The sequence below is a fragment of the Apodemus sylvaticus genome, chromosome 19, assembly GCF_947179515.1.
Source record: "Apodemus sylvaticus chromosome 19, mApoSyl1.1, whole genome shotgun sequence".
Lineage (NCBI taxonomy): Eukaryota > Metazoa > Chordata > Mammalia > Rodentia > Muridae > Apodemus > Apodemus sylvaticus.
Genome location: NC_067490.1, coordinates 21,452,990 through 21,465,337, shown reverse-complemented (window position 1 = coordinate 21,465,337; position 12,348 = coordinate 21,452,990). Strand labels below are relative to the sequence as shown.

The following is a 12,348-nucleotide window of genomic DNA, read 5'->3' as shown; positions in this document are numbered from 1 at the left end:
AATACCCCATTGGTTGAGAACAGGATAGTCCATGTAGGATATAATTGAGAAATATCATTCTTCAGAAAGGGTTTTAGTGCCCAGCCATAGAATTCTAGTTAGAAGATACCTCCTGTCATTTTATTTATGAAGCTGTCTTAAACATTTCTCGGGACTGTGATAAAATACTATGACAAAACCAACTAATGGGAAAAAAAATATCCATCGGGTTTTATCACTCTGGAAAGATACAGTTCACCATGCCTGGAAGGAAAAACATGCACATAGCTAATGGTATTGCATCTGCATTCAGAAAACAGCGAATGGGAGGTGAGTCTGGGCCACAAAGCTTCTTGCTCTGCCCCATTGACCCACTTTCTGCAATGCAGCTCTGCATCTTAGACTGTCTATACCATTTCCAAAGAGTGCCTCCCGTTGGGGACCAAGTGTTCAAACACATGATCCTACAAGGATAGATTTCTCATTCAAACCATACCAGATGTGCTCCAACTTCAGACCACACCTTGCTGACCACAATGTACTTAATGACTAAGAGAACAAAGCTATGAAGACCTCCCCGTTTGTGTTCAACAGGAGACTCCTTGATGAGAAATACTCCATCCTAAATCCCTGCCAAATGTGCCGTGGCTGGATGTGTATTCCAGATGTTTATATAGAAAATATCATCCCCCAGGATATTTTTTTTTACCAAAACTAGCTTTAATTTGTTCAAGCCATACAACTGTAAAAATGCTTTCCAGGAGGGGAGCTAGGGGTCCGTGGCTGTCACGGTCTGCCTAGTATTCTAGAAGTTCTCCAACAAGCCCAGGATGCGCTTCTGCTCAGTCTCCCGGAACTCAGGGCTCCAGCCATCTCCAATGTTCTCTGCGTACTCTTTGATGAGGTGCCTGACGATCTTGATGGAGCTGCCACGCGTGTTCAGGATCTGGTGAACCCGCTGGCGAATCTGGGGGACACTGGCATTGCAGATCTCCGCCATGATGTAGCAGATGTGCTGCAGGATGAAGAGGCCAGCATCCAGGCGCCGCAGGTACAGCTCCAGCTCGTCCTCCATGTCATTGCTAATGATCTCCCCGCGCCGCACGATGTCGTGCTTCTCCCCTTCGGCCACCTGCATTGCACCTAGATATTTAAAGTGCAGCTCCATTACTCTGTCAACCTTCTCACTGTCGTTCTCCGTAAATTTATTCAGAAGCCGGGTCCGCTGCTGCCCTCTCAGGTTGCGCAGAAGGGAAGCCAGGATCGAACAGACATGCTCTTCATGCTCCTTCTCTGTGGTTCCCACCTTCTTGATCTTCCGGGGAGACTTCATGAAGAGTGGAAAGATGGTTCGTAAGCCAAGGATGTCAACAAACTTGTGGCAATTGTCTGTGCCCTCGGGTCCAATTATGGCATGGTCCAGAACCTTCAGGGCGCTACTCCGGGAGACCTTCTTCTCCCTGAGCATGAGATTCATGAGCTGAAGGCCCTCGCCCTTCAGGAAGCGCTCTCGGTTGGAGCTGAGCATGAGGCAGGAGCAGAGGGCGTCAAACAGGTTCTCCATCATCTCCTGCTCCTCTGCAGTGCTGGGGTTGTGTCTCTTAAATACGGATAACTGCTGAAGAAGCACATCGATTCCATCCAGCTCTCCCAGCAATTCCCTGTTTTCATCATTGTCCTGGAGGAGGATGGCCAGCACTTCACTACAGTACAGTTTGTTGGCATCAAAGGGCATCTTGGCCTTCAGCCTCTTCAACAGCCACTGCAGGAGTCCCTGCTGGGCAGCCTCTGTACACATCCCTCAGCTCTGGCTGAGATTAAGTATGCAGGATAATAGCATCAGAGAAGTGGGTTCACTAACAGGATTGAGTTAGTTATTTTAAGATTAGTAGATTCGGGAGCTGGAGAGATGGCTCAGTGGTTAAGAGCAATGACGGCTCTTCTGAAGGTCGTGAGTTCAAATCCCAGCAACCACATGGTGGCTCACAACCGTCTCATGAGATCTGATACCCTCTTCTGGTGTGTCTTACAGTGTACTTACATATAATAATAAATAAATCTTTAAAAAAAGATTATCTTTAAAAAATAAAAAAAAAGATTAGTAGACTAGTAGATTCCTTGCTATAAAAACAAACAAAACATCTGGGACAATAGAGATGGCTCAGCAGTTAAGCTGGAAAAAATTTGTATTCCTCTAACCAGTGTTATAAGAAAATTGACTGCAAAATAAAGTCTTTAGGCAGTATTTGATATTCCTCAAATATAAAGTACGCATGGAAAATGATCGAGCTTTTCTGAGGGAGGTAAAGTAAGCCATTTAAGAGGTCAAGACACCCATAAAATCAGCATACTTAATTTACTAGCGGTAAATTAAAATGGGGAAACACAAATATTAAAGTGACTATTCCCAACAGCAATATGCAAGAGTCGAGGAAGGCATTATTTACTCCTTTGGGTGATATTAAATAAATTTATTTAGTATGTATAGAGATAACAGCATCTTTAATATTTATTGACCGTTAGATGCAGTGTAGGTTCTTAGACTAGGGTAAGGGGGGAAAAAAGCCTTCCTATGCATTCCCATTCTCCCACAGCATGTGATCACAAGATGAGAAATAGGGAAAAATAAACAAATAATTTTCATTTGTATGAGATAGTGAAAGAGCTATGGAAAATCAAGATTGCAAAGGTGATGGAGCCAGGCAGTGGTGGTGCACACCTTTAATCCCAGAACTTGGGAGGCAGAGGCAGGTGGATTTCTGAGTTTGAGGCCAGCCTGGTCTACACAGTGAGTTCCAGGACAGCCAGGGCTACACAGAGAAGCCCTGTCTCGAAAAAAACAAAAGCAAAGGGTGATGGGGGGTGACTGTGATTTCCCAGAAGGCCTTGGTTTAACAGAAAGTATAGCCACTGAGTAAATATTGTTTTCAGTTGCAAAGCGATACATTAGTGGGGCTAGAAAAACTGTTCATTCTGTAAGGCACTTGACATGCAGGAATGAGAGCCAAAATCCAGTCCCCGCCCATGTCAACTTGTGGAGCATGTTAAGCAAGCTGTCATCCCAACTGTGGTTAGTCAGACACAATGAGATGGTTAATGTTCACTGGACAGTCAGTCTAACCTCACTAATGTGCTTCACAGCAAAGAGAGTTACTATGCCAAAGGAGGTAGATGTTGTTCCTGAAGATGACACCCCAACATAGCCCCAGATATACACATACACACACACACACACAAACATATAAGCATGCACACAAACAAATATGCACACATGCAAACACACAAGGATATCTTTCTGTCTCTGTCTCTGTCATCTCTGTCTCTCTCTGTGTCTGTCTGTCTCTCTGTCCACCACCCCCACCTCTTTCTGATAAGAAATTACCATTTGCCTGACATCAAAAAATCACTCTTGGCTCAATGAATTCTCAAGCAGAGGATGCAATATGGCTTCCAATTAAGTGGGGCAAATGGCAAAATGTAAGAGCTGAGGACTTTCTCGTATGGGTAGACAACAGGTTGACACAGCATAACAGAAACTCTGTACAAGAAGCTCTCACATTCACTTCAGTGAAGAAGGCCAACAACTAGGGCTCAGTCAGTAGGTTGTTTTAATAATCCTACTAAACACATAGGCTGATATGTGATCTAACATAGAAGTCTTTGCTTTACATGTGTGTACTTATGCCTATATGTGTTTGTTTGTGTGTGCTTGTACACATGTGTGTATATATATATATATATATATAGTTTTGTTGTGTATGTACATACATATACCTGTGTGTATATGTGATATATGAGTTTTCATATGCCTGTGTGCATTTATGTGTGTGCATGTGTCTGTGTATGTATTTGTGTATATACATGTGCCTGTGTGTACACATGTGTGCATATGCATGTGAGTGTATTTGAGTACGGGCATGTGTCTGTATATTTGTGTGTGTGCTTGTGCCTGTATGTATATATGTATGTGTGTGTGCACATGTGCCTATGTGTATATAGGTGTATGTGCAAATGCCTGTGTGTGCATGTGTGTTCATGTGATACATGCATATATGTGTGTGTGCCTGTACCTGTATTCATATATGTATTTGATGTTGTAATTGTTTTTCACTTTCACTACAAGGTAAAGAATCTCTTCTCCACAAGTTCTATTTCCACATCTCTGTCCTTTCAAATTAAAATATAATTATCTCAAGAAGATTTATAAAAAATGAGTCCATCACCTGAATTATAACTAATTTGTCTTAGAAGCTGTTTTCTCTCCCTCAATCTGATGTCCTAATTACATAAGCTGGCCAGTTACCTTACAACTCTTGACTCCATAATTGCATTTTATTTTTTAAAAAACTTTCTCTCAAAGAGTGGACTATATGTTAATCATCAGGTATATGACTATCACCATGTGGCTTTCATGGAAGGATTTATTATATTTCATAAAGGAATCATGCATTTGTCTGGTCCTAGGTAGCTGAGAGGCCATCAGAATTCTTTCACTGCACCGCCTGTTTTAATCCAGAGGCAAAGTTAATCCATGAGGTTACAGGGACTAGTCTGGTATCTTAAACTTCACTTTAAAATTGGATCCACTAAGGATTTTACCAAAATGCTGTTATGAAAGTCTCACATCAGACAAATATCATCAAAATCTCTTAATATGTGTCCTCAGTGGTCATGTTATCTAATTCCCATAGCATCACATTGTGCCATCAGGACGATGACCTGCCATTGAGGAGGCATATATCCACAGCGTCTGGGGCTGGGATGTAGCCCTGAGCAGCGCACACCTCACCGTGCACTGGAAACCTCCTCACATGTTTTTTAACATGCAGGTGGCTAAAGCCCCAGAAATTAGAATCTCCAGAGTTGGGGTCTAAATAGAGTCCCCTCCCAGGTTGGAGTTTGTGAACCACTGTTCTAGAAGCTTCTTGATATAATTTTTAATACTAAAAGCTTCAAGAGAGCATTTAAGCCAAGTAACACCTCCCTTTCCATTGACTCTAAATTCTTCATAGTCCTTTGAGACTATGGTTTCTTCTTTCTTTCTTTCTTTCTTTTTCTTTCTTTCTTTACTTTCTTTGTTTTCCTTCCTTCCTTTTTTTCTATTTTTCTTTTATATATATATATATATTTTATTTTCTATATTCTTTGTTTACATTCCAAAAGCTTTCCCCTTTCCCAGTCCCCTCCCCCAATATGTCCCATAAGTCCTCTTCTCTCCATCCATTCTCCTATTTTTCCCCATCCCTTTTCTCTGTCCTGGTACTCCCCTACAATGCTGGATCAAGCCTTTCCAGGATCAGGGCCCTCTTCTTCCTTCTTCATGGGGAATCATTTGATATGCCAATTGTATCTTCAGTATTCAGAGCTTCAGGGCTAATTAATATCCTGTTGGTGGGATTGTAAAATGGTACAACCACTATGGAAATCAGTCTGGCAATTCCTAAGAAAACTGGACGTGACACTTCCGGAAGACCCTGCTATACCTCTCCCAGGCATATACCCAGAGGATTCCCCAGCATGTAATAAGGACACATGCTCCACTATGTTCATAGCAGCCTTAATTATAATAGCCAGAAGCTGAAAGAACCCAGATTATCCCTCAATAGAGGAACGGATACAGAAAATGTGGTATATATACACAATGGAGTACTATTCGGCAATTAAAAACAATGAATTCATGAATTTTTTTAGGCAAATGGTTGGAACTGGAAAATATCATCCTAAGCTAGGTAACACAATCACAAAAGAATACACATGGAATGCAATCATTGATAAGTGGATATTTTTCTTTTTAGATAGATTTCACCATGTAGTCTAAGCTAGAATCAACTCTCAATCCTCCTGCCTCAACTTCCCAAATACTGGGATATTTTCCACCACAGCCAAGTCATAGGGCTTTTCTGTAAACCTGATATATCATAAAGAAAGATGCCTGCTAGGATACAAAGAGCCTAAGTCCAGGATTATTGGTGAATTCTATTCTAGTCTCACAAGTTGTATACAAATCAATTTATTTCTGGCATAAATCTAAAACTAAGCCACAGGATTGTAACGATCCAAAAAGGAAACACCATACCCAAACAGTATTAGCAGTCAAAGTTTTTTGAGGTATGTAACACACTGATGCACACACACACACACACACACACACACACACAAGTGCACACATGTGCACACACACATGCATACTCATGCAAGTGCACACTTGAGTACATTCACACATACACACATGCTACACAATACACTCATAAAGATGCACACACACATACTATGCACACACATACTCTATAAACATACATCGTGCACATACACACACAAACATACATACATGCAAACACACACACTCACATTGGTTGTGCTGTGCAGATTTTGTTCCTTTATATTTGTAGTATGGTTGGGCATGAGTCATTTCCTTTTCTAAGGATTTGTGAGTTCAGTAGTTGGCCAGGTGGTTGATTTAAGGCACACCACAGCAAGGCAGACCTGCTGTCAGGGTCGGGGAAGCTGAAATTGCATCACAGCCATGCAGTGGACCTCTTGTGACCACTCATATCACAGCAGGTGCTTTTTCTAGAGAAGAATCTCTGCTCTCAAACCATTCCATGCTGCAGGTGGGGATTTATAAAGTGGACCTCAGCACATGTCTGATGAGTAGCCCAAGTCCCTTGTTCATTTATCTGTCATCTGCCTCTTTTCTGTCATCTGAAAAAGACAACATAGACGAATGGCAGCAGGGTTTGCAATGGAAAGATCCAGATTCTAATAAAGGCTATAATCTTGTCTACATGTAAATCTGGATCTGACCCTTAAACCGTCATGGTCCCTAGCTTTCCCTCTTGCCAATTGTAGACACTAACCCTGCCTTACTTGCCTCGACGATACTCAGTAAGAAAGCCATTTGTCATTAATTCACATTGTAATTTGTATGAGGTTTCCCCAATAAAATAAGAGTTCCTAAAAGGTCCTAGTTCACTCTCAATTATGTCCAGCATATGCCATACATACATATATATGTCCAGCATATACCAAAAATTTTGGTATGAGAGGAAAATAGGTGCCTGAGAGGTAGATCAGAAAGGCTGACATGATTGGTCTTTCATGATGCTGAGAGGCACATCTTGGGCTTTTGGTGAATAATTACACCAACGGTTCCTAAATTACAGTTGAAACAAGCACTTCACAGGAGAAGCTCAGCATGACATGGAAATTTGTACGGAGTGACATTTCACCAGTGCCTCCTCATTATCTATGGGGGAGGGGTGACATTTAACGTGATACTGTATTGATTTGTAAGGGGAAGGGTAACGTTAAGATAGTTACGTTATCGCATGAGAGGTAATGACTTGCTGACCTGAAAAACTGTAATCTAAAAATCCAGTAAGCAGATGGCTAGGTGCAAGGAGGATGGAGATTCGAGGCACCACAAAGCAAGAGAGATTTAGATGAAGTCCAGCGCTCTTCTGCTGTTCATCTTCAAGCACAATAGATACTGTCAGTTTAAAGGAGAGAGCAGGGGAGCAGAGGCATCAAGTTGGTGCTTTGCATACATTAGTAGAGCTATAGCATGAAGGATGCCCATGCAGCGAACGCTTGGAATGTATATAGACAGCTTGGCTTGTGGAGAGTGGGACATAATCATGAGTTATGCCAAAATGGTGAGAGAAAGGATGAAGGAGTCAGGAAAGATGATGCACCATGGACCGCATTCCTCTTGCTCTGCCTTCTCAGGATTCAATAGAGTCTGAAGCCACTACTAAACAAATGCAGGAGAAGCATAGCCTCTCATTTCATTACTGAAACATGTTGCTAGATAGCCCACTTCCTCCCTAATAGGAATTACCTTCTACCCCCAGAAAAATACACAAACAATAGGAGAATTGCATATGCATGCATACACATACACATGTATATATGTCTATATGATACAACATTATATAGTGATAAGGTGCACTCATTACCTATATCTTCTCTGCTGACATTTAACAAGTGACTTTCCCTTCCATGTCTAGACAACTCTGTTCCTCCATCCTTCAATACTATTTCCAGACTCTTAGTATTTCCTGATACATTCCAATATCCTCCAGCTAACCATACTTTATCTTACTCATGGATTTTTAGGAACCAAGAAATTCAAGATGCTTCCTTAATGTGTTTTTACTGCTGGTGATGCCACCAAATGAGTGAGCACATCATCATGGGTTGCCAACACAGAATGACCAATCTTTCAGCTGAACCTCTAGAACTGAGCTAACCCAGATAATGAGCTTGCTGGTTAAAATTGTGTGTCAACTTGCTGCTTAAAGGGTGCGCATTTAAATAGTGAACATTTCTAGGCATGTTTGCAATGGTGTTTTGGAATAGATTAGCATTTAAATTAATACACAGAAAAGGCATTTGCTCAATCCAATTGAGCAGATATCTTCCTACCTCCTAAGAGGCAAAGAAAGGGCAAACCGCTTTGTTGGGCATGAAAATTGTATCGTCTCCTACCCACAAACAGGGGGCTCACAGCTCTTCCAATTAAATCAAAACTATCGCCAGCAACTCCCCTTTATCCCCAGCTTTTAGACCTGAAATTAATTGTCACCAGCTGCCTTGGTTCTTTAGCTTATAAATGGCCAATTGTGGTACTTCTCACCTTCACAATCCTGTGAGAGACTTATCAGAATACTATCCTATTATACAAGCATATCAGAGTGGGGTGGAGCAATGAATATGAGGCTTTCAGATACCTTGAACACTAGAACTATTTAGGCCAATGTTAAACTTTGTTTTTCTCAATCTGTATGAGGACTCTCTCTCTCTCTCTCTCTCTCTCTCTCTCTCTCTCTCTCTCTCTCTCTCTCTCTGCCTCTCCCTGTGTATTTATGTGATTATATGTAGTGTATGTATGTACATAGTGTATGTATGTGCATATATGTGAGTGTATTGTATAGCATGTTTGTGAGTATATGTATGAATGGACTCATGTGTATGTGTGTGTGCACTGTGTACACTATATGTATTTGTAGTATATACATGTAAAAGTGTGCAGTGTATTTTGCAGTATGTGAGGTATTATGTGTATGTGGTGTGTGTGTGCGTGTGTGTGAATCATGCACCTGTGTCATGCACAGAAGCCAGAAGAAGATATCACTTGATCTGCTCTAATTACCCTCCACCTTTCTCACTTGACAGGGTTTCTCAGTGAGCCTGTGCCTAAGCCAGAGGCTAGAAGGTCCCAAGATCCTCCAGTGTCTGCCTTGTCACCACAGGACTGGGCATACAGACCTGTTGGTGATCATGACCAGCTTTTTTATGTATGTTATTCGAACTCAGGTCCTCATTTTTGTTCAACAAGCACTCATTTTTTATTAGATATATTCTTTATTTATATTTCAAATGATTTCCCCTTTCCTGGTCCCCCCCCCGAAAGTCCCATAAGCCATCTCCCCTCTCCCTGTTCCCCAATCAACCCTCTCCCTCTTCCCTGTCCCAGCATTCCCCTACACTGCTGCATTGAGCCTTTCCAGGACCAGGGGCCTCTCCGCCCTTTGATGTCCAACAAGGCCATCCTTGGCTGCCTATGCGTCTGGAGCCATGGGTAACACCATATGTAGTATATCTGGTTGATGCCTTTGTCCCTGGGAACTCTGGGAGTACTGAGTGGCTCATATGTTGTTCCTCCTATGGCGCTGCTGCAGAACCCCTTCAGCAAGGACTCTTACCTGCTGAGACATCGCCAGCCCTGCTTTGCTCGTCTATTACTAGCAGGAAATATCAGTTAATAGGATGGACCAGGGGGACAGAAGCCATTTCATGAGTTATGTCTTGGTGTCTTGGTACACTGTAGGTTCAGAGTTAAAGGGGAAGATAGACCAGGTGCAGCACAGGGGATAATTATGAAAAGGAAAGCCAGCAATAACAACACCACGGAGCAATGGCTTTCAACTTGCAGATCTGATCCCCTTGGAGTCACCCAAACCTTGCACAGAGGCTGCTTATTAGATATCCTGATTATCAGATACTTACATATGATCCATACAAGTAGCAAAATTACAGTCTTGAAGTGGCAACAAAAATAATTTTATGGTTAGGGGCCACCCCAACATTAGGAACTGTGTTAAAGGGCCACAGTATTAGAAGGTTGAGAACCACTGCCATAGAGCGTCTAACGGGTCAGAGTAACAAACACATGATGATTATCTATGAAAGATCTGAGGGAGGGGAGAGGAAAGGGCAGGACAGGACAGTAAATATCAGACTAGGAGAGAGAAGCGCATGGAAGAGAAGGGAGGGGAGAGAAGGGAGATAGAAGCCTAGCGCATCTGTCTCTGTCTCCAATGGGTGTGTCCCTTGCTACTGTATCTGAGGCTAGGCTTTAAACAGAGCTCTTTTTTATTTTCAGTTTTCTCTACAGTGATCCACTCTAACAAGGGCTTGTACACAATATGTTGTTTTTATTGCAAACAATTTCTGAAGTACTTTTTCATGTACAATTGTATTTGCTTCCCCCAAAACTTCTGTGAGATAGGATTTATTACTTGAGTTTTAAAGATGGTGGGGTAGGGGGGGGCAGAGAATCAAATACCATTGGGGATTGCTTGTTCTGCTAACATGGATTAGGCAAGATAAAATCCACATAGTTCCATCTTTTTAATCTACTCAAATACAGTTATACTACAGAGAACACCAAAATATTCAGATATAAAATTATGTTACACCTTTTCCTTCTTTCCTTCCAAAATGAAGGTAGGCCTTAAGGACATTCCATAAACCAAAATGCAGACAAAGTAAGAAAATTTGCCATTCTAAAAATCCACAATCCTTTGTATATTGATTTATTCATTTTTACCAATACAGCTCTGAGAGACTTTCAAGATCCACAGAGGCTCTGGAATAGTTAGGAAAGGAGGGAGAGAAAACAAGACAAGCACATCAATGTGCGGGACATGAGGCAAGACTGGTGCTTATACCAAGAATACAGAGAAGCCCCTGTCAGTGACTAAGTGGCAGCATTAGGTTAAACACTAGAAAAATGTTCTAATTGACAGAGATGTCCATGCTGGTTTCCAGTTGTGAGACCGAAGCATGAACTCTTCATGTCAAATGCAGAGAATCATCTTCCAATAGGATCCAACATCAAAGAAGAGAGTATTCACAGAACGGGGGGGGGGGGGGCCGAGGGGGGGGGAAGGCTACTGTTCTGAGTCAGAATGGCAGAGTAAAGAGGCAGAGAGTGAAGATGTCATTGATGCTTGAGACAGCCAGTGTATCACCTTGGAATAATTTACCTGTGAACAACAGAACAGATTTCTTTAAGCAAGGACAGGCTCTGATCTATGCCACAGGCATAAAGATATTATACTGAGGTAGATATTGAGGAAAAGAAGGCCATTAGACTCATCAAGACAAGAAAGCGTAGAGGTGTGGTGGTCAGATTTTCAGCATTGTGACCTGGGGAACATCATTTTAAGGACGAATTATTTAAGCTTGGTGTCTGAGCTTCAGGTCTCTAATATTTGGCTCTGTTTGTTCCTGGGTTAACAGTAAGAGATATTTTAGGGTGGGAGCTTGTGTCAGATGATCTTGCTTCAAAGTAGAGAAGCAGAGTGGAGAGAGGATGGAGGAAATCTAAGGCAAAGCTCCCAAAATCATGACCCCAGTGATCTACTTTCCGAAGTTAATCCCCCATCACCCAGTGTCTCAAGAACTGTCAAAATAGCATCAGCAGAGAGAGCAACTCTTCAATAATAACACTAAAAATGAGACTGCAGAGAAAATGTTATTCAAACCACAAGGCCCAGCTTAGAACAGGACCATTAAGAATAGCAGAGATAGGAGAGGTAAATTGTTAAGATCTTGGATTTATGACACCACTTGTTGATACACTCCATGAGAGCCACAGGTGGGTGAGAACATGGGAAGATTAGAGGTTGTTTCCTTCTTTCCTAGTGCTTGTGTTTCTTACAAGTGATTCTAGGTCAGTAGCTAGAATAAGAGATATTGACTGCGACATTTGGGGAAATGTGTGGAGCAGATGGGAATTTTGAAAAAGTGAGTTTCATTTTGTTCTGATATAATTAAGAGGCAAAGAAGGTGAGGGGACATCATGAATTTACTTACAGAAGTTAGTAAGCCTGTGCTCAATATTCTGGGTGAGGATTAGAGATACCTGCTGGGTGTATTGGGAGAAAATGATGTGCAGGGATTTATCTATCCCATAACAGACAGTGACAGCAGCCCCGTAGAATTAGCAAAGAGTGAGAATGTGAGAGTCATGACTTAGGAAGGACCTAGCATAAGAAGCAATAGACACTTTTCATACATAAGGAGTATGACCCACATTTTGCAAGATGCCAGTTATGGAAATATATCCAAATGCATTCA

At 41.8% G+C, this 12,348-nt stretch overlaps 1 protein-coding gene across 1 annotated transcript; it reads right to left on the bottom strand.

The window, feature by feature from the left end:
* Nucleotides 1–749: 749 nt before the first annotated feature.
* On the bottom strand, nucleotides 750–1,777 carry LOC127669459 (beta-catenin-like protein 1). The gene has a single exon (XM_052163413.1). It carries the CDS (start codon nucleotides 1,775–1,777, stop codon nucleotides 785–787), a length of 993 nt encoding a protein of 330 aa, XP_052019373.1. The 3' UTR covers nucleotides 750–784.
* Between the last annotated feature and the right edge of the window lie 10,571 nt (nucleotides 1,778–12,348).